This window comes from Symphalangus syndactylus, chromosome 9, assembly GCF_028878055.3.
Source record: "Symphalangus syndactylus isolate Jambi chromosome 9, NHGRI_mSymSyn1-v2.1_pri, whole genome shotgun sequence".
NCBI lineage: Eukaryota > Metazoa > Chordata > Mammalia > Primates > Hylobatidae > Symphalangus > Symphalangus syndactylus.
Window position 1 is genome coordinate 57,319,164 of NC_072431.2, and position 22,649 is coordinate 57,341,812.

Below are 22,649 nucleotides of genomic sequence, written 5' to 3' on the forward strand. Positions count from 1 at the left end.
GTCGTGATGCCGGATCTGATTTTGCCTTTCAGCTTTACGGAAAAGACCATCCCCAATGTCATCATCTCACATCGCTACAAAGCCCAGGACACTCCAGCCCGGAAGACTTTTGAGCAGGCCCTGACAGGCGCCTTCATGTCTGCCGTCATTAAGGACCTGCGGCCCAGCGCCCTGCCCTTCGTCGCCAGCTTGATCCGCCACTATACGATGGTGGCAGTCGCCCAGCAGTGTGGTGAGCACGGGGGCACGGGATTGGTTCTTTGACTTCTTTAGGTGCTTTAAAAACTTGCTTAGGACATTTTGTTGTTCTAGAAAAAGCTGAGTTTGGCTGATTGATTTTTGGCTTTTCTAATTTTCCATTTACTACATTGATAATTGGTATTTCAGTAGTGGGCGCTATATCAGCTTGAAAGTTATTACCTGCCAAGTTTTGTTTGTAAGATAGACCCCGTTTAATAATACTTCTGTGTCCAAGTGCTTTGGACAAGCTGCCTGTGAAACAGACAGTTTGTGGTCACACTCACTGCTCGCCTTCCTCTGCCTGGCTGTGTTTTCCAAGGCCAGTCTTGCCCTCCAGAAACTTCGCCATCACCTGCTCCCTGCTCTCCAACCCATGCCTCGCAGTCTCCGCTGCGATGCCGTTTCTGCCCCCAGGATCCTCATTCTGCCATTCCTCCTGCCTGGAATGGCTGCTCACCTCCACTTCAGTGGCTCTCACACTCTTGGTGGTGAAGGGCCACTTGTATTTGTTCACTTTTATTTCCAGTCCATTGTAGGTGATTTGTAAAAGACAATAAAAATGGCCAGGCGCGGTGGCTCACGCCTATAATCCCAGCACTTTGGGAGGCCAAGGTGGGCGTATCACCTGAGGTCGGGAGTTTGAAACCAGCCTGACCAACATGGAGAAACCCTGTCTGTACTAAAAATACAAAATTAGCCGGGCATGGTGGCGCATGCCTGTAATCCCAGTTACTCAGGAGGCTGAGGCAGGAGAATCGCTTGGACCTGGGAGGCGGAGGTTGCGGTGAGCAGAGATCGTGCCATTGCTCCAGCCTGGGCAACGAGAGCGAAACTCCATCTCAAAAAGAAAAAAAAAAAGACAATAAAAATGTCATGCTGCTGCCAGTTGCTACATAAGTTTCTGAAAACTTACTGTCAATTTCAGCATCTCCTCCCAGACCAGTCACAGTTCGTCTGCAGACCGCACTGTAGTAGCACTGCCCAGTTCATGTCCTCAAAGCCCCTCACCCTTAAGATCAACCAGCAGAGCACATAGAATTTTCCCCTTTAACTTTTCTTGGCCTGACCGGTCAATACTGTACAATTTAGCACTTTGATTGTTTCTCAGTGTTTGTTCTATGTTAACATTGTCTTTCTGGCAAAACTAAGCTTCTCAGTAACTTCCACCTTGGACCTGGGTACCTCCGAGGCATTACCTAATAATGCTGTGGACGACTGTTCTCTGCCATAGCTGGATGCCGTTGCTTTTTGTTGTTGTATGTTAGGAATATCCGGAGCATAACCCATGGTCATTCCCATGTTCTGCCCCTTGGCCTATTTAATAATTTTTTAAAAAAATGTTACATCATTGTGGTTTTATTTATTTATTTTTTAATTTTTGTTTTGTTTTGCTTTTTAGAGAGTCTCGCTTTGTTGCCCAGGCTGGAGTGCAGTGGCGTGGTCATGGCTCACTGCAGCCTCTACCTGCTGAGCTCAAGTGATCCTCCTGCCTCATCCTCTTGAGTAGCTGGGACTACAGGCGTATAACAACCATGCCTGGCTAATTTTTTTTTTTTTAGGACGGAGTCTTGCTCTGTTGCCCAGGCTGGAGTGCAGTGGTGCGATCTCAGCTCACTGCAACCTCTGCCTCCCGGGTTGAAGCGCTTCTCTTGCCTCAGCCCTCCTGAGTAGCTGGGATTACAGGCGCACGCCACCATGCCTGGTTAATTTTTTTTGTATTTTTAGTAGAGATGGGGTTTCACCACATTGGTCAGGCTGGTCTCGAACTCCTGACCTCATGATCCACCTGCCTCGGCCTCCCAAAGTGCTGGGATTACAGGCGTGAGCCACTATGTCCAGCCCACGCCCGGCTAATTTTTAAAAAATTTTCTATGAAGATGCATCTCATTATGTTGCTCAGGCTGGTCTTGAACTCCTGGCCTCAAGTGATTTTCCTGCCTTGGCTTCCCAAAGTACTGGGCTTATTTAATTGTAAAAGATTATAAAAGTGTCATGAGCCACTGTGCCTGACCCCTGTGGTTCTCATTTTGAACTAATATATTTTTGAGTTATGGTTGAGAAATATATGAAAATAACACAGTGTATCATAGAAAACATTCAGAAAAATACAGCCTAAAGGCATATCAGAGGACTTAGTTTACACATAATTGCAGTTTAACAGAAGTTGTCTTAAAATCTCAGTGCTGGCTTTTTATGGAGTTTCTTTTTTTTTTTCTTTTTTATTTTTGAGATGGAGTCTCACTGTGTCAGCCAAGCTGGAGTGCAGTGGCGTGATCTGCAACCTCCGTCTCCTGGGTTCAAGTGATTCTCCTGCCTCAGCCTCCTGAGTAGCTGGGATTACAGGCGCCTGCCACCATGCCCGGCTGATTTTGTATTTTTAGTAGAGATGGGGTTTCACCATGTTGGACTAGGCTGGTCTCAAACTTCTGATGTCAAGTGATCCTCCCGCCTTGGCCTCCCAGAGTGCCAGGATTACAGATGTGAGCCACCATGCCCTGCTTTTTATGGAGTTTCTAACTTCAAGGAAAAAATTGGGGAGTTCTGCAGTTTGGGGGACAAGACTGTTCTCATAAATGAACTCTCACGTGCCTTCCCTCTCTCTCCTTTTAGGCCCTTTCTTGCTGCCTTGCTACCAGGTGGGCAGCCAGCCCAGCACAGCCATGTTTCACAGTGAAGAAAATGGCTCGAAAGGAATGGATCCTTTGGTTCTCATTGACGCAATAGCTATTTGTATGGCATATGAAGAAAAGGAGCTTTGCAAAATCGGGGAGGTGGCCCTAGCTGTGATATTTGATGTTGCAAGTATCATCCTGGGCTCCAAGGAGAGGGTAAGGAAGGGTTGAGGAGTGTCTCTGATTTGGAGGGTGTCTGTACCTGAGGGTGGTCCTTCTAGAAACTGATAGTTTAAGAACTGCGGCCGGGCACAGTGGCTAACGCCTGTAATCCCAGCACTTTGGGAGGCCAAGGTGGGCGGATCACCTGAGGTTGGGAGTTCGAGACCAGCCTGACCAACATGGAGAAACCCCATCTCTACTAAAAATAAAAAAATTAGCCAGGCGTGGTGGCACATGCCTGTAATCCCAGCTACTCGGGAGGCTAAGGCAGGAGGTGGAGGTTGCGGTGAGCCGAGATCACGCACGCCATTGCCCTCCAGCCTGGGCAATAAAAGTGAAACTCTGTCTCAAAAAAAAAAATGAATTGCGGTAACGTGTTGTGGTTTGTTCATTTTCGTCTCCAGGCCTGCCAGCTGCCCCTGTTTTCTTACATCGTGGAGCGCCTGTGTGCATGTTGTTATGAACAGGCATGGTATGCAAAGCTGGGGGGTGTGGTGTCTATTAAGTTTCTCATGGAGCGGCTGCCTCTCACTTGGGTTCTCCAGAACCAGCAGACATTCCTGAAAGCACTTCTCTTTGTCATGATGGACTTAACTGGAGAGGTAGGTGACGGGCGGCCCCAATCCTAACCATTGCTGTTTTTGAAATGGTGGTTTCCTGAAGAATACTATAAGATCCTTCTGCAAATATGCTCTTCTAGCAGCGTGGTGACTTTGATACTCAGATTTCATTTCAGCATCTTTACTAAAAGGACAGCTCAGAGCTCCCATAGGCCTTCTGTGGGTATCTAAATACCTGTTTGCTTTGATAAAGAACCGTTACAGGCCACAGTATTTACCACAGTGCGTTTGAAAAGGGAAATTCCGCTTCTCGTGTGCTGTTTCCAGAGGAGCTGCATTCTTAAACCTATGCAGATATGACTCACACCAGTAGAACATGGTGGGCATTGCCAGCTTATCTGGTGAATGCAGGGGTCACATTTGGATCCACGGTTTCTGAGTAGGTGACTTAGGGACTAAAGCACCAAGTGGGTGCTGTGAAGTCACCTCATTAAAGCAGCTGGCAAGAGGGGCATGGACCCGCCAGTGACGGTCTTTATGGCAGACGGGTGTGCAGGAGACGGTGGGCAGAGTGGGTGGCATCGCCCTGCTTTCATTCTAAGGCGTCCCTGACTTGCAGGTTTCCAATGGGGCAGTCGCCATGGCAAAGACCACCCTGGAGCAGCTTCTGATGCGATGCGCAACGCCTTTAAAAGACGAGGAGAGAGCTGAAGAGATCGTGGCCGCCCAGGAAAAGTCTTTCCACCACGTGACACACGACTTGGTTCGAGAAGTCACCTCTCCAAACTCCACTGTGAGGAAGCAGGCCATGCATTCGCTGCAGGTGTTGGCCCAGGTCACTGGGAAGAGTGTGACCGTGATCATGGAACCCCACAAAGAGGTGAGATTTCTGTCACCAGAACCAAGGTAATTTCAACAAAACTTTTGAGACTTTTTTTTTTTTTTTTAATTTGAGTGGAGGTGATACTCTGTTTGTAATTTTGTGTCTTGGTATCTGTGGGGCCTTGGTTCCAGGACCCTGTGTGGGTACCAAAATCTGGGATGCTCAAGTCTCTGATGTAAAATGGTATGATATTTGTATATAACTTAGGCACATATTCCGTGTACTTTATTGATTTGTTTTTTCTTTTTAAATGCTTTTTTATTTTCATTTATTTTTTTGAGACAGTCTCACTCTGTTGCCCAGGCTGGAGTGCGATCCTAGCTCACTGCAGCCTCGAACTCCTGGGCTCAAGTGATCCTCCTGCCTCAGCCTCCTAAGTAGCTGGGACTATAGACGCACACCACCACGCCTGGCTAGTTTATTTTTTATTTTTTTAACTTTTTTTTTTTTTTTTTTTTTTTTTTTTTGAGACAGAGTCTCACTGTCACCCATGATCTTGGCTCACTGCAAGCTCCGCCTCCCAGGTTCATGCCATTCTCCTGCCTCAGCCTCCCGGGTAGCTGGGACTATAGGCACCCGCCACCACACCCGGCTAATTTTTTGTATTTTTAGTAGAGATGGGGTTTCACAGTGTTAGCCAGGATGGTCTTGATCTCCTGACCTCATGATCCGCCCACTTTTGCCTCCCAAAGTGCTGGGATTACAGGCATGAGCCACCGCGCCCAGCCTTTTTTTTTTTTTTTTAACTTTTTAAATTATTTCTTTTCTTTAGGGAAATTATCATCCAGCCCAAAATGTCATTTTCTTCTTTTTAAAAAATTTTTTTCCATCTATTTTTTTATAAAGATGGGCTCTCACTATGTTGCCCAGTCTGGCCTTGAACTCCTGGGGTCGAGCAGTCCTCCCATTTCAGCTTCCCAAGGTGTTGGGATTACAGGCGTGAGCCACCATGCCTATCCTTAAATTTTTATGGGTACATAAAAATTTGTATAATCTCCCATATACTTTAGTTCTAGATTACTTATAATACCTAATACAATGTAAATGCTATGTAAATAGTTACACTTTAATAGTTTGTTTTTTCTTGTCACGTTATTTTTTATTTTTTCCTCAAGTATGTTTTCTCCTTGCCTGGTAGCATCTGAGGATGCGGAACCGCAGACACAGAGGGCTAGCTCTACCATTGTTCCTGCTCTTTATGACTTGAGATTTGCCAAAAAACAGTGTACTTCAAGAGAGTAGAAGGCAGCGTTCCTGAGGCTATAGCACAGTCTGGTAGTTTTATTCTTGTTTTGTTGTGGTTTTGTCTTTTGTTTTGGATTTTTTTTTTTTAATTTTTATTTTTAGAGAGAGAGAGGTTAACCTCTTTCCTTTAGGAACTAACATATCTTACATGTCTCTCCACGACCGAGGTTTTGCACATGAAAAGTATCTCCCCTTCCCTAATGAGAAGATATCTGTAATAACTTTGGATCTCACACATGGTTTTCAAATTTTTAAAAAGTGTTTGTGTCTTAAGGGGTAGCTGGTGAGTGGTGCCTCCTCCTTGGCTTCCCCAGGTCCTGCAGGATATGGTCCCCCCTAAGAAGCACCTGCTCCGACACCAGCCTGCCAACGCGCAGATTGGCTTGATGGAGGGGAACACGTTCTGTACCACGTTGCAGCCCAGGCTCTTTACAATGGACCTTAACGTGGTGGAGCATAAGGTGTTCTACACAGAGGTAGGGGGGTGGTGGTGCGGAGTGGTGTGGATGGTGATGACGTGTGTCTGCTAGCCTGTCTTTGTACGCGAAGACTGGTCAGGCAGCGTTCAGAGAAGGCTCGGGCAGGGACCCGCAGGTAACCCGCTGACACCTGGCATAGCAACCTGAGCAGGTATGTTGCGTCTGGGCTCGGGCGGAAGGGAGGTTTGGCCAGCAGAGACGCTGATGTCTTGTGAGTTCTCAGAACTCTGTTAGCCCCAACAGGAATCTTTGCTTGAATTTAGGGCCTCAAAGTTGTATTTTAAAGGTGAAGCTGCACCCACTTGCTTTAATCACTCTTAGATCAGCTGGCCTGGTGCAAGTGCCAATTTATCGCGTTCATTAATCACTGAAACGTGCCATGCGCTGTTGAGAACATCACACGAGTGCCCTAAGTTCTGACAGCACCCCCTGAAGTGTAGGGGTTGAGCTGTTTGTTCTCACTTTGAAGGTGTGGAAACTGAGGCTTAGAGTTTGCTGATTACCCAAAGCCACAGGGCAGGTGAGCTGGAGAGCTTGAATTTAAGCCAGGACTGTTATTTAGAGCATGGTTCCTAATCACTGCACTGTCCAGCCAGGTTTTTATTTTTTTTAGTGGACTTGATTTGCCCCTTGACCCAAACACGGACCCTGGCAGATGGCATCTGATGAGTATTTGTCACTGTAAACATTCCAGTGTGGGGTGATATTAGTCTGACAAACAGGAAGGAAACTGTGGATGTTGTCAAATTATAAGCAGTGTCCTTAGAATACAGTAATGGTCTGGTGATCAGATAAAATTTAAAATTTTTATGGGACATGCATCATACTTGCAGAGGCATTGTCAGAGTATACCACGGCAAAAATCAGAAGAAAGCAAATTCTTCCAGGTCCATACTGTCTGAATTTCTGATTATGAAAATTTACCTCTTGACGTTTTAAGGTCCTGTTTTTGCTTGGACATAATTGTTATAGGATCATATGATCTGGCTCTGATCTTTATACCTTATCATTTGTAAGGCTTGACAGAAGGTCAAGACCTTTAGGAAATGCGTAACTTCCCTTGGCTGATCTAGAGACAGATGTATTTTAACCTGCATGGAAAACTCCTCACTGCACTTAAGACCAGAGCCTGGCAGTATTGAGGGCATGAAACTGGTTTTCCAGATGTCTGTCAGTGCCTGGCTGCATCAGAACACGTGCGGATCTTTTGAAAAGCATGGACGCGAGTCCTTTCCTTGGAGATTCAGGTTCAGTAGATTTGGGTGAGACCTGGGAATCCACTGTCTGAAAGCTTCCCAGGTGATACTGTGTGGCTGTGTTGGGGTTTTGTTTTGTAGTTGACTTCTCTCTCTCCATACCTGCACGCGTATATACACCCATGCTCTTATATGTGAGGAGAGTATTTTTGAAGGTCATACAAGGCCCTAGCAACGGTGGTTTCCTCTGGGCAGTGGAATGGGGTGGGTGGCTTGAAGTGCTTTTCACTATGTATCCTTTTCTGCTGTTTTAAATCTTTTACCAGGTTGGAATCTTTTAAGGGGGAAAAATGATAAAAGCCTATACTAGTTTTCCAGGATATGAATGAAGAGGAGGGGGAAATAGTGATAGAGCACGATATCTGTTATTTAGATAGCAGATAGAGAAATATCTACTTGTGTGGTAAAATCTCTGGAAGGATAGCCACTGGAATTCCCAGTGATGTTCAACTTCCTACTTTATGCTTTTCTGTACTTAAAAAAAAAGTGTGTTCACTTAAATATTTGAATTATAGCGCATCTGTTTCTTGAACACTTGTCTGAGGCCCTGGGGAGGCTGATCTGAACCAGGAGGCGACGGCCCTGCCATCATGGGATTTGCAGTTAGATAAAGTAACCCCCTGTTTTGAGAAAAAAAAAAACATGATGGTATCAGAGTGGGTGAAAAAAAAACATGACGGTATCAGAGTGGGTGAGAAAGTGTCTAAGAATTCTTTTCACTAATGAAGTAAACTGAGTTTTGCCTTAAAGAGGCTCGGTCATACTTTGATACTTAAAATCTTTAGGATTTGAGCTTAGTTTGTCAGTTGTTAATTGTGTTGCAGTGTGTGTGGGAAGATTGCTGTGTTCTGTTATTTGCAAGGTTATGTCTTCACAGGAAGAGTGGGCTAAATGAAATTGTTTTATCTTTTGCAGCTGCTAAATTTGTGTGAGGCTGAAGATTCAGCTTTAACAAAGCTGCCCTGTTATAAAAGCCTTCCGTCGCTCGTACCTTTACGAATTGCAGCATTAAGTAAGTTAATGAAAATCTACGGAGTATAAAAGTGAAAGGAGACTGACCACAGGAGGTCTATAGAAAAAAAAAAAGTGGGCTTTTGTTGTTGTTGTCTAATTGTTATGACTTTTTGTAGTCTTTTTAAGATGAGATCAAAAAATTATTTTTGTATGTTTATCAAACTGTGTAATGAGATGCCATAAAATTACATGTGTTGTTAGGATTGAAGTAATTTTGTGCTTTATAGTAAAGTCTGTTGTTGTTTTATGAATCAGACCTTTTGGTTTAAAAGGATTGTTGTATCATTCATATGGTGCCATTTCAATCAGAATCAGAGTGTATATATAGTAAGGGGACATGACAGCCTTAGAAGCTTTTTAATGACTCAAGCATTTGTTAATCCTGCAATCTCCAGGTTTTCACTGGGAAACCTCAGGTATCATTGTCAAGCACAGGAATGATGCAAAGTGTAGGAAAATAGACTAGATCTGTGTTGACTGACATAGAAACAGTCATTTTCTCTCTAGTGGGGAGTGAATGTAAATACCCAATACAAACTTTTTGAGTTGACTCTTTCTTGCTTTGTTGATTTTTATGCTCTTAATAAAATATTTCCAGAATCTTTCTTGAGTTAGAGGTGGAGAGCTGAGAGGCAGACCATAATACCTGAGCTAGAAGATGGGGTGGAGTGTTAGACAGTGCAAGCCAAAGCCAACAGGGGGACCAGGGGTGACTGGCAGCTTTCTTCTTCTCTTGGGGTCCCTTCTTTGGGGAACTCTCCTGCGCCTCCTTCCCGTTAGCCATTGTGGGTGCTACTTTTGCTAGAATGAATGTTACGTGTCACCTGACATAGAAGGTTGAGGTGTGTCTCCTTCCCTAAGAATATTTGCCTTTTGAAAGTCTTAAAGCCTTTCACCCTCAAAGCTGGGTAGTGAAGAAAGGCTGGGTTGTGTGTGTCTGTCCCCTGCGTTGCCTGTCGCTGGATGGCCAGAGACTGTGCCATCAGCCTTGTTCAGATGGGACTGCCCTGGGTCCAGCTACCCTATCACCCTATGAAGGTGTCCTGGGATAGGGGTGTCAGTGGAGTCTCTCTTCTTCCCCCTCAAGCCTTTTTCTTATCTGGAGATGTAAGATTTATCATGGCTTTTCTGGCAGGCTGGACTTCACTCTTAGATTATACTCAACATGTGGATGGAAGACCATGTGTACTTTTGTCTTTCTCAGGGCCAACCACTAGGAAAGAGGGCTCGTGGTTCATATTTTTTGCTGGTCGGTAGGAACCTTTAGGAAAGAAAATTCAGCCAGGGGCGGTGGCTCACAGCTGTAATCCTAGCACTTGGGGAGGCCAGGGCAGGAGAATCCCTTGAGGCCAGGAGTTGGAGATGAACCTGGGCAACATAGCAAGACACCTTCTCAACCAAATAATAATAATAAATAAATATAGAGAAGAAAATTATTTGGGCATCTTTCCAGTTAATAATGGAATTGTCTTGATTTCTCTCCCTGAAGATGCACTTGCTGCCTGCAATTACCTTCCTCAGTCCAGGGAGAAAATCATCGCTGCACTCTTCAAAGCCCTGAATTCCACCAATAGTGAGCTCCAAGAGGCCGGAGAAGCCTGCATGAGAAAGGTGAGTGTGTGTGCGTGTATGCACACGCGTGTGTGTGCACACATATGTGTGTACTCTGCATTAAGAGTTCTTTTTATTTATTGCTATATAAACAGTGTTTGCCTAAAAGGCTTTATGCATGTGGTTATTACACACTAAACTGTAATAAGAATATACCTGTTTCACAGTCATACTGAGTTTTTAAAAATATTAAACAGTAAAGATAAGTCTTCCTCATTTCGTCATAAATTTCTGAAATAGTATATGATTAATATTCCATCTTCCTAAGGGAGAACAGAAACTTGCAACTAAGGTTGAAGATGAGTTCTGTTCTATTATGAAGTGTCCTCAGTTGTTTATTTTTCTTTACAACTTATCTTTTTTAATAGTTTTTAGAAGGTGCTACTATAGAAGTCGATCAAATCCACACACATATGCGACCTTTGCTGATGATGCTGGGAGATTACCGGAGCTTGACGCTAAATGTTGTGAATCGCCTGACTTCTGTTACTAGGCTCTTCCCAAATTCCTTCAATGATAAATTTTGTGATCAGATGATGGTAAGCCAAATGCATTTAAACGCTCTATAATAAACTTAAAAAAAATTAAATTATTTAAAAAATAAATAATGCAGCTGGGCACAGTGGCTCATGCCTGTAATCCCAGCACTTTGGGAGGCCGAGGTGGGTGGATCGCCTGCAGTCAGGAGTTCGAGACCAGACTGGCCAACATGGTGAAACCCCTCTCTACTAAAAATAACAAAAATTAGCCTGGTGTGGTGGTGTGCATCTGTAATCCCAGCTACTAGGGAGGCTGAGGCAGGAGAATCGCTTGAATCTGGGAGACAGAGGTTGCAGTAAGCCAAGATTTTGCCAGTGCACTCCAGCCTGGGCAACGAGTGAAACTCCATCTCAAAAAAAAAAAAAAAAAAGAAAATTAGCCAGACCTGGTGGCATGTGCCTGTGGTCGCAGCTTCTTGGCTTGGAGGCTGAGGTGGGAGGATCACCTGAGCATGGGAGGCGAAGGTTGCAGTGAGCCGAGATGGCATCACTGCACCCTAGTCTGGGTGACAGAACAAGACCCTGCCTCAAAAAAATAAAAATAAAAATAATGCATTCAGATGGCTTAAAATTGAAAAGGTGTAAAAGGATGTACTGCAGAAAGCCTCCCTCCCACCCTGTCCTCCAGCTACCCAGTCCCCTCCCTGAGACAGCCAGGGTTAAGAGTTTGTTGTGTATCCTTTTAGAGATGTTTTATATATATAAGAGGACATATGTATATATATATTTTTCTATAAAAGGAGGTACAATATATATATACACAGTCCTTGCTTTTCCCATTTAACAGCCATCATTTCATATCAGTACCTGAAGTACTTCATTCTGCTTTATGGCTGCATAATACCTCATGACATGGACTTGCCATAATTTATTTAACCATGGCCTCACTGGTGAACATTTAGATTGTTCCCAGCCTTTTCATTATGTACCATGATGCACTGAAAAACTTGTTCCTAATTTCACGTTTTTATCTGTAGTGTACGTTTCTAGTTGTAGAATTTCTGGATCAAAAGAATGTATGCATTTTAATATTTCAACACCTTGTCAAATTGCTCTCCAAAGAAATTTTTACCAATATACACTCCTACAAAATAGATAAGTGTGCCTTCTTTCATACAGTCTTGGGTAAGAACATTGGAAGTCCTTTGGGTTTTTAGAATTACCAGAGAAATAATTATGCAGGAAAAAAACCCATTTGACAGTGTTTAAATTGAAATGTAAGCAGATGGAGGATTTCATCTGTTAGCTTTCTTTTGCATTCAATTTTGCTTCTGGTAAATGGATTTATATAAATAATAAACAGGATTTCATGGTCCACCACTGCAAACATGATTGTATTTTTCATGCTTAGGTTTCCTAAGTAGCCTTTGACCATTTGACATTTTAAGATACTGGAGCTACTTTTTTATTTTTGGTATACCTATCCCCCAGCTATAAACAGGAGTTTATATCTACTGATGGACAGATAAGGTAGAGATCGCATTATGTAGCGAGAGAGATTGCAGGCATGGATACATTGTGTGTGATACAGTGTATCACAGTGCATAGATATAATGTATTTATCTACACGCGGAATGTAGAGAAATCTCTCATATATGAAAGACACATAGCTTTTTACCTCATCTATATGCTAGTTTCTTCATATCTACAAGTACCTAAATAATGAATAATGACCCAAATACTAAAATTGTCAGTTATGCCCTAATAATACATTATAATTGAAAACCAAAGTATAATGTGGAAGTGAATTTTCCAAATTGGAGACTTTCGCCTTAAGCTTCCAAGTATATGTAATACACATACATACCTGTCAGTTTCCATATATTCCATATATTCACAAGAGTGGCTAAAATAAATATATAAAGTTACATCACTTCCTAATCAGAGCACATCCAATAAACACTTTATCTTACATCCTGTATTACGGCTGAGGTGCTTTCACACATGAGGCCCGTGAGCTCTGTGCATGTGTCCAAATGTCCTAACGCTTTTGTGTATGTCTGCTCTTGAAAAGTCGTCTGTCATTTTTTGCTGCCTTTGTATGCTTGCTTGAAGCAGCTTTGGTTTGTTTGTTTATTTTTATTTTTGAGACAGGGTATGGCTCTGTTGCCCAGGCTGGAGTGCAGTGGTGTAATCTCGTCTCATTGCTACCTCTGCCTCCTGGGTTCAAGTGATTCTCCTGCCTCAGCCTCCCGAGTAACTGGGATTACAGGTGCCCGCCACCACACCCAGCTAATTTTTTGTATTTTTAACAGAGACTGGGTTTTCACTGTGTTGGCCAGGCTGGTGTTGAACTCCTGACCTCAAGTGATCCACCTGTCTCGACCTCCCAAAGTGCTGGGATTACAGATGTGAGCCACTGCCCTGGCCTGTTTGTTTGTTTGTTTATTTATGAGACAGAGTCTCACTCTGTCACCCAGGCTGCAGTACAGTGGCATGATCTCAGCTCACTGGAACCTCTGCCACCTGGGCTCAAGTGATTCTCCTGCCCCTGCCTCCCGAGTAGCTGGGATTATAGGCATCTGCCACCACACTCAGCTAATTTTTTGTATTTTTAGTACAGACAGGGTTTTGTCATGTTGGCCAGGCTGGTCTTAAACTCCTGACCTCATGTGAACCACTGCGCCTGGCCCAGCCTGTTTATTTCTAATCCCCAGTCTAACCCTTCAGACCTGCTGTGAGCTGGGAATTCATTCAGTGAACATTGTTACCCCGATTTTTTTTTAGTGCAGTGTGAAGACAACTGCCTTAACATCTGTAGTTTCTGGCCAAGGCCAGTGGTCTTTCTGCCTGAAATAAATCACATGGGTTTTGTGTTAATGGTTCATTTAGGTGAATTTTTTCCTCCTTTTTCTGCTCTCTGAGTGGTTCAAACTGGAGGAGTTTCCATCCAGACGTTTTCATCCAGCATCCACCTGGACTGAGTCCAGCCTGGACTTAACGTTGACGGTGCCTTTGCGCTTAGTGGCAGAGGTCTTCCTGAATTACACCTGCCTGCTGTGCTCTGCCAGAGGCAGTGATAAGGGACACACTCGTCCCTACTTAGTCATGTTCTTCAGAACCAAGTTCAGTCACTGCTGGAGCTGTTGTTTTCCCTCATAAGCCTTCGAGTTTAATAGCTCAAGCCATCAGCAGTATTTTAAGAGCCAAGGCACCTTACTTTTAGGGTGGGCATTCATGAAAACAACCCTGAAAATTTACCTTTCTTTAAGAGTTTTAGAGTTTTAGCTCTTACATTTAGGTCTTTGGCCCATTTTGAGTTCATTTTTGTATATGGCATTAGATAAGGGTCCAACTTCACTCTTCTGCATATGATATTCAGTTTCCTTAAGATTGAGTTACCTGCTGGGCGTGGTGGCTCACGCCTGTAATCCCAGCACTTTGGGAGGCCGAGGCGGGCGGATCACGAGGTCAGGAGATCGAGACCATCCTGGCTAACATGGTGAAACCCCGTCTCTACTACAAATACAAAAAATTAGCCGGGCAAGGTGGCGGGCGCCTGTAGTCCCAGCTACACGGGAGGCTGAGGCAGGAGAATGGCGTGAACCCAGGGGGGCGGAGCCTGCAGTGAGCCGAGATTGCGCCACTGCACTCCAGCCTGGGTGAAAGAGCGAGACTCCCTCTCAAAAAAAAAAAAAAAAAAAAATTGAGTTACCTGACATGATTATTAAGTCTTTTATGTGGTTAGTTGGTTTTTCTGTTTGTTTGTTTGTTTGTTTGAGACAGGGACTTGCTCTGTTTCCCAGGCTGGAGTGCAGTGGCGTGATCATAGCTCACTGCAACCTCCACCTCCTGGATTCAAGCAATCCTTCCACCTCAGCCTCCTCAGCAGCTGGGATTACAGGCATGCGCCACCATGCCCGGCTAGTTTTTGCATTTTTTGTAGAGACGGGGTTGCACCATGTTGGCCAGGCTGATCTAAAACTTCTGGCCTCAATTGATCTGCGTACCTCCCAAAGTGCTGGGACTACAGGAGTGAGCTACCGCGCCTGGCCATGTGGTTGGTTGGCTTGAATATTTCCTCATCAAACTAAAGATGAATTTTATATACCCATTAGTGTCATTTTATTCCTTTGGGAAAAAAAGAATGGTGATGTGGCTGGCTGTCGTCTACCCCTTTAATTCTGTAACTCTCATTTATATCTTTGTGTAAGGAGCCATTCTGGTAAGGAGTAGGGTTCATGAATTTCTGTTATGGTGATTAATATCTTTCAGGGAATGTTGTTGGTAAAATGTTGAGTGCTTTGAAGAAATGTGTATTATTGTATGCATTTCTCAATGCCAGTGTTCCCTGGAACACTGACTCTGCACGATGTCGGTGTTTCATGAAGACCAGTTCGTTGGCTACGTAAGGTTGGGAAACACGGCCTCTCAAAGTTTGACATGGACTGTAGGGACATTGAAGACTCAGAGAAGGCTTGTCTTAGAGAAGAGTTTTTAGGTGTCCAAACCATTGTTCCCCATTCCTGTTTTACCATGGAAACCTTTTTAAAGCAACTTGCTAACTTCCTGTAGGACATCGGTGTTCTGAAGGGCAGGTTTGAACAATGCAGGATAATAAAGATGCAACTGTTATTGAATGCTCTTGTTGTGGTTTTAGCTTTAAGGCCTGGGCATTTGTCTGCCTGGTTTTGCTACACACAGGCTGGAGCCTGGCTACCAGGTGCCTGGATTAAGCTAAAGTCGGGGGTCTCTTCCCATACACTTAAATGCAGAGTCTCTTGCTGAAGCATGGCCCTCATTCTGCAGAGGGAATTGCGGCCCTATGGCACTCACTTGCACAGTCCCTGACCAAACGGGGTCCATATCTATCTCACCAGCCCCTTCCCTAGGGTCCCCATTGTGCCCACTGCTCCCCAGCCGCTGTGGCCGCCATTCCTTCTGTGCTGTCAGAGCCTTTGCCCTCCTCTTCTCTCTGCCCCTCTGCTTCTGGCATTCCTGCCTTCTCTGAGTCCCATCCTCAGCAGGAGGACCCCGACCCCCTCCTCTCATCCAGAGCTGGTTCCTGTCTTCCTCTTACAACACCGTAATTGTAGCTACACAGAGCAGTCACCTTTATGTTTACCTTTTTCCCCATCAGACCACGGGCTCCACAAGGAGAGGGACATCAGGACAGGGATCCTGTCGGCCGTTCACATCTCTACTGTGACATCCAGTGTGGGAGCCGACACTTCCAAGCACTCAGTGAACAGCTAGGAAACAAGTTAACAGGAAGTAAAATGGCAGGGCCTGGTATTGGAACACCCGGGAGTCAGGGCGTTTCCTTCTGTGTCAGAGCAAGGCAGCCTTTTTATTTTGAAACATGAACAAATGCCAGTTATTCTCATCACTAGTTAGATGGTTGCGCTGTTTTAATAACGGAAACACTGCAGTTCTCACACTAAACACGATGGAAATGAATGATTACATAGGAGTTTCCACCAGTGGAATGCACCTACTCTGAAGAAGTTGTGTCTCAGGATGTGTTTTTCCAACAGCAACATCTGCGCAAGTGGATGGAAGTGGTGGTGATCACCCACAAAGGGGGCCAGAGGAGCGACGGCAACGTGAGTGACTTGTTTGTTTCTGGGAAGGGCACCAGCCGCCTTGCTGGGTCAGTGCTAATGCTGGGACAGTGCTTTCATTAAAATGCTGGTCAGAAACCTAGTTTGACGTGACTGTAGTCCTTGTAAATTGTTAAACACATTTGATTGGTATTCCGTTTTGCCTATCTTTCTCTTAATTGCTAAACATTCCTTTTTATGTTTCTTTAAAATCTCCCCTTTGGTTCACTTCAATATGACTCTTCTGTTGAGAATTCTGGGGGGCTTGAATGTTAGTATTTCAATTTTACCAGCTCTGCTTTAAACAGTGTATTTTCTGGCCTGTCCTTGGCAGCTGCTGTTTACATGGTGGTGCGTTCCTCAGCTCTTGTTTCCATTGCTTTCCATCACGGGGTGGTCGGTAAATGTGTTTAATCATTACTGCCTGATAAAACCAACTGGAGATTTTTTGGGACTGAAAGCCTTGAGGGGAATGTAAAAAGGAATCCCATAAATACCGGCACGTGTGTTTTCAAGGTCTGCGTCATCCACCCCAATTGTTTGCCCAGCTATATGACTGGCCCTTCAAAGCACATTTGTATGGTTTTAAAGGAAAACCGCTTCAGCTAAATCTTTTAAACTGTCTGATGTGGGTCATTAAAGACTTTGTCTCAAGAATGCATGCTTTCTGCTGTTCTAAATCTAATATTATTTGTATATGTTTATTTTTTACAGTTTTTGTTTTTAACTTGATGTCCTCGCAGTGGAATTGCCTTTTCCATGAGTTTCATAATCCCCAGTGAAACATGACAACAGTATTCCTATTAGGGACTTCCTCATAGTTCTTCAGAGGCATAATTAACATGGCTTTTTGTCCTCGTGTGCCTTTGCTGGATGTGTTCCATCCTAACTTGGCTTTTTCTTTTCTGGCTTTATTATGCTTTGTTTTGACCATTGTGTGTCAAGGTGTTTTGTTTATGTAAGTCTTGTTTCCTACTGCTTCTAAACAGCCAAGTAAGCAAAACGAAACCAGGATTTTTTTAAAAAAGTGATATGCCACGCATGACCCTGTTAAAGGTTTGCTATTTATATATGCAGAAGAGAATCAGGAACTCTTCGTGAAGGAGAGCAGAGTATATTAATGAGCCCAGGCTCCTGGGATGAGGTGCAGGTGTCTCTGTGCTGCTCTCCCTCTCTCATCTGTTAGGTACTTTTGCTTTACATTTTATATTTGTTTTTATAGTAAGCTATTAATTTTCTGGAACTCAGTTCTAGAATAAACATTTAAAAAAACCTAGTGGGTAGATGAACAACTTCATTTGAATCAAAAAGATTTAATATAAAGTCCTTAACGTGGCCTAGTAAAAAAAAAATTAAGATTTCATAAAAGTTTACAGCAGATTATTTGGAGGTGGGGATGCAGTTGTATAGGGGATGGAGTCGAGGATACTGGGAAGTCCTTGAGTTCCTCCTGGAACATTTTTATCCTGTGATTGTATTACCTGACCATCCGGGGAGGGTCCAGCTCCGTGAGGTTGGCTGCTTGTCTGAAACTCAGAGGCCATGGTGTTTGGGGGCCCAGAGACAACCACCATGGCCGTGGCTTTATCACCTAAGCGCGGGGCCAGGCTGCCATTCAGCTCTTGAACTCTGACCATATTTTAATCTTGGAAAGTTCATTCCTGTTTGGTAGAATCCCCAAATGACATTGTTCCATTGAGACACTATAATTGAAGATATGCTAGATCGTTGACTAAAGAAATAAGTCAAAGCTGCCCTTGAGCTTTTTTTTTTTTTTTGAGACGGAGCCTCTGTCACCCAGGCTGGAGTGCAATAGCACAGTCTTGGCTCACTGGAGCCTCCGCCTCCTGGGTTCAAGCAATTCTCCTGCCTCAGCCTCCCAAGTAGCTGGGATTACAGGCACCTGACACCATATCCAGCTCATTTTTGTATTTTTAGTAGAGACGGGGTTTCACTTTGTTGCCCAGGCTGGTCTTAAACTCCTGACCTCAGGTGATCCACCTGCTTTGGCCTCCCAAAGTGCTGGGATTACAGGCGTGAGCCACTGTACCCAGCCTGCCCTGAAACTTTGGATACCCCTGTGATCAGGAGCTCTGCCCCATCACTGTGTTTAGGAAGCTTCCCTTTTTAACTGTGAGCTTGCAGGGGAGAACGCGTGATCACCTGTTATGCCTGTTCTCTGCGTGTGCGCACATACACGCGTGCACACACACACCCACACACAGAGCTAGTTTTGGGAAGACTGCTTACTTTACACGATAACCCAGCTGTCCATTGGGTGCAGTCATGGCCTAAACCACCTGGACCTCTTCTGACTGTAGCCAGGAAAGAGGTTTTTGTTACTTTTTATTATCTTAGCCCTTCATATAAAATTTGTTCACTTTACGAAAGACTTTTTAAAAAGGTGCTTGCATACAACAAGGTCTTCCAGTTTTTCCCCTTTCACAAGAATCCTGAAACCCTATTTTGAAAACGTGCTGTAGGGAAGAATTCCACTGTTAGACACTCTCTGTCAGAAGGTCCGTGTTTTGACATCGAAGGTGAAGGTTTGCTTTTTGCTGTTGAGCATTTGTTAATTACTGTGTGCTTTCTGATAATTTGTGTCTTTACTGTCTTGTTAACCCCAATAACCCTTACTGTGTTTGAGTATATGGGAAGTTTTTGTGTAAATAACATAAATAGAAAAAAGATGATTTTCCTCCCCATCCTCAGGAAAGCATTTCCGAGTGCGGGAGATGTCCCTTGTCTCCATTCTGTCAGTTTGAGGTGAGAACAACCTATTAACAGTCAGTTTCTGACTTGCAATGTGAAGAACAGTTTACCTTTTCTTTTCTTTTCTTTTCTTTTTACCTTTCTGTTGCCTTTTTTCATGCTGTAATTTTTGTTTTGGTTCAGCCTGCCATGGAAGGGGTAGAGGTGAGAACTTGAGCGGAGCTACAGGAGGGGGTTGTTGTCGTTGCTGGTTTTGCTGTGACTCGTTAGCTGTGTCGTGGTTCTGTACTGGACAGAGTGCGTTGTGCCCTTGAGTGCAGTGACCTGTATTGTCTGTCTGTGGCAGAGTTGTATCAGTATCATTGCTGTGAACTGTCCGATGCCAAGCATGTTTTCTATTAGGACTTTTAAGCAAGACTTTTAAGTTCATGTGAGAATTGCAATGTCTCAATTATATTTAAGATTGAATTAGTTTTGTGTTTGTAACCTCTATCTGAATACACATAGCTAGCAATCTCCTGAAACTCACGCAGAGTATATTGTACCTGCTAGAAGTGGGAGGAATTACATGTTATTTCACACTACTGACTGCCCTGAATTTAAAACCTTACAGCTTGTCCCACTCACCCACCTAGTCCCCTTCATCTCCCTCTTGCGTACACACACACTACACATGCACACACACCAATGCACTCACAACACACGTGCACACAGACCACATGCGCACTCACACTACACATGCACACACACCAGTGCACTCACACCACACATGCACACACATGCACTCACAACACATGTACACACATGCACTCACAACCCACATGCACACACACTGATTCACTCACAACACTGTGCAGCGTTGCACACACCCCGAACTTTCCCTCTCGTGTAAAATGGGGATGACGGCATCTGTTACTCCTGCCTCCCAGCGGTGTTGCAAAGACCCAAAGAAGTGGTTTCTGTGACAGTGCTTTGAAAATGAAAAAGCAGATTGTAAAAGTACCATTTTAGAGCATTATAATTTCAGGATGGAACTTACTCTTCCTAAGTCTTGCAGATTCTGGGGAAGAGAATCGTAGGGGGCACGGAGCTGGCCTTGAGCCCATTTTCCTCATTTTGTCTCCATCTCCTGCTTTGCCTTTTGGTATAAAGAGACATTCTGAAAAGTCTCTCAGGTGCTGCTGGGAGTGAGGCCCTTCCTGACCCGTGCTGTCATCCCTGTCTTACCCCGAGGATCACAGCACAGTGCGGCACATTGGAACGTGTCCCTCCCTTGTGGCCATGGAGAATTCCTTTAAATGGCAGGAGCAAAACTGGAAAGTGAGAAAGGAAAGCTGGAGCAACAGCAGCCCACCCCCGAGCTGTGAGACAGTAGAACATGCAGCACCCTTGGCATTTCACACATCTTTGATTTAATTCAGTGGAGCAGTTTGTCAGCTTTATTTTTAGGCCTGGTTGACAAATACTTAGTACCAGTATCAGTTGTTTATATACATTGATATTTAATTTCCAGGGTAAATAGTTATTTTTTTGAAGAACTTTCTCTGCTGGGTTTTTTTTGTTTGTTTGTGTGGTTTTTCTTTTCTTTTTTTTTGAGACCGGGTCTCATTCTGTTGCCCAGGCTGGAGTGCAGTGACATGATCTCAGCTCACTGTAACCTCCGCCTCCTGGGTTCAAGCAGTTCTCCTGCCTCAGCCTCTGGAGTAGCTGGGACTACAGGTGCCCACCACCACGCTCGGCTAATTTTTGTATTTTTAGAGACGGGGTTTCACCATGTTGTCCAGGCTGGTCTCGAACTCCTGACCTCAGGTGATCCACCCGCCTCAGCCTCCCAAAGTGCTGGGATTACAGGCATGAGCTATCACGCTGGCCTCTGCTAGGTTTTGAGGGCAAAAGACATCTGTGCCCTTAGAACTTAAGTGTATTGAGAGGACCTCGTGGTACCTTGGCGAAGTGGGGCATCCTCACACTGCTCTGGCCCCAGGTGGAATCATCCCTGCTTCTGTGAGGGGACTATTATGGCAGCCCGGTAAGGTCACCTTTACCACTCGTGAGCACGCATGACAGCAAATAGCACGATCACATCAGGTGTACACAGTCGGCCCCTCCACACCCCCTACAATGGACAGGAATGCTGAAGGCCATGGGCAGTCAGTTTCCTTAGGACACAGCACAGTTAGAACCTAAGGCTGGTAAGTTGTGGCTTTTACATGTGAACCCTTCGCTTCACTGCCTAGCCTTGCCAACATAGTTAGACTATAGTAGGGTCTGTAGTGATGTTGACCTCTGTCACTTGCAAAATTAATTGACCTATTATAATTTCTGGTTTTCTTGATCAGGAAATGAAGATTTGCTCAGCAATTATAAACCTTTTTCATCTGATCCCGGCGGCTCCTCAGACACTGGTGAAGCCTTTGCTAGAGGTTGTCATGAAAACGGAGCGGGCGATGCTGATCGAGGTAAGGGCCACACTGAAGGCTGCTTCTCGCTCTGCCACCCTCCGGTGCTTATAGCGTCCTCACCTGATCGTATTTTCAGTGGACAGATGGAACAGCATAAAGACATTCGATGTCAACATTTGCTTGTGGGTGTTCGTGTGCTCCAGTAACAAGGGACCTTGTTAGGTAGATAGAGCCTCGAGCTCTGAGAAGAGAAAGATGTGAGATGCAGCATTCCCACATGTTTTGCAGGCGGGGAGTCCGTTCCGAGAGCCCCTGATCAAGTTCCTGACTCGACATCCCTCGCAGACAGTGGAGCTGTTCATGATGGAAGCCACACTGAACGATCCCCAGTGGAGCAGAATGTTTATGGTAAGAGCTGTGAGTGGCTGGAGGCAGGGGTCCCTGCAAATGCTTGTGAGCTGTTGTGCTCGGAAATGTTCAGTTCATGTTTCACTGTTCAGTGTCCTGGCTGCTTTTTTCTCAGATCCATTTGAATATTGGAAACAGCATTGCTGTTTGGTTGTGTCTGTGAAACGTGCAGGTCTAGGAACCACTCTTTGTAGGACTTTGGTGGTGGTAGCAAATAAATGTTCTGCCAGGATTATAAAATCATAAAGTATGATTATTATTTAAAAGTATTTTCTAAGGGCCCACACTGTAATCCCAGCACTTTGGGAAACTGAGGCAGGTGGTTTACTTGAGCCCAGGAGTTTGAGACCAGCATGGGCAACAGAGTGAGACCTTGTCTTTACAAAAAATATGAAAATTAGCCGGGCATGGTGGCGTATGTCTGTAATCCCAGCTCCTCAGGAGCCTGAGGTGGGAGGATTGCTTGAGTTCAGGAGTTGGAGGCTGCAGTGAGCTATGATTTTACCACTGCACTTCAGCCTGGGCAACAGACCCAAGGCTCTGTCTCTTTTTAAAAAGAAAAAAAAAAAAAGCATCTTTTTAAAAAGCATGTGTGTAGTGCTTTTTTGATAAGCCTTCCTTGAGAGATTTAGAAAGATTTTAAAAAGATTTAGGAAGATTTAAAATTCATATCCTCTAACTTTCTATGAGTTTGATTAGCTTAAAACGGCTTTTCTGTTTTTTTGCTTTCAGAGTTTTTTAAAACACAAAGACGCCAGACCTCTGCGGGATGTGCTGGCTGCCAACCCCAACAGGTTCATCACCCTGCTGCTGCCAGGGGGTGCCCAGACGGCCGTGCGCCCCGGCTCGCCCAGCACCAGCACCATGCGCCTGGACCTCCAGTTCCAGGCCATCAAGGTAGCGCCCCTTCCTCCAGCCCCCAA

General features: G+C 44.6%; 1 protein-coding gene across 14 annotated transcripts in view; it reads left to right on the top strand.

Annotated features, from left to right (window-relative positions):
• The window catches only part of TRRAP (transformation/transcription domain associated protein), a 135,185-nt gene that overhangs the window by 48,901 nt on the left and 63,635 nt on the right, over positions 1-22,649 (top strand). For 7 of the 14 annotated variants that reach the window (XM_063646109.1, XM_055292391.2, XM_055292396.2 and 4 more), the window contains exons 23-36: positions 33-232; positions 2,851-3,068; positions 3,479-3,676; positions 4,254-4,514; positions 6,077-6,238; positions 8,413-8,509; positions 10,001-10,122; positions 10,491-10,661; positions 16,139-16,207; positions 18,917-18,970; positions 19,100-19,120; positions 21,256-21,375; positions 21,607-21,726; positions 22,459-22,623. In XM_063646109.1, the coding sequence (XP_063502179.1) occupies positions 33-232; positions 2,851-3,068; positions 3,479-3,676; positions 4,254-4,514; positions 6,077-6,238; positions 8,413-8,509; positions 10,001-10,122; positions 10,491-10,661; positions 16,139-16,207; positions 18,917-18,970; positions 19,100-19,120; positions 21,256-21,375; positions 21,607-21,726; positions 22,459-22,623 (1,978 nt within the window). The remainder of the gene's footprint in view (positions 1-32; positions 233-2,850; positions 3,069-3,478; positions 3,677-4,253; positions 4,515-6,076; positions 6,239-8,412; positions 8,510-10,000; positions 10,123-10,490; positions 10,662-16,138; positions 16,208-18,916; positions 18,971-19,099; positions 19,121-21,255; positions 21,376-21,606; positions 21,727-22,458; positions 22,624-22,649) is intronic. The other 7 variants (XM_063646108.1, XM_055292398.2, XM_063646115.1 and 4 more) reach the window with 4 other exon arrangements.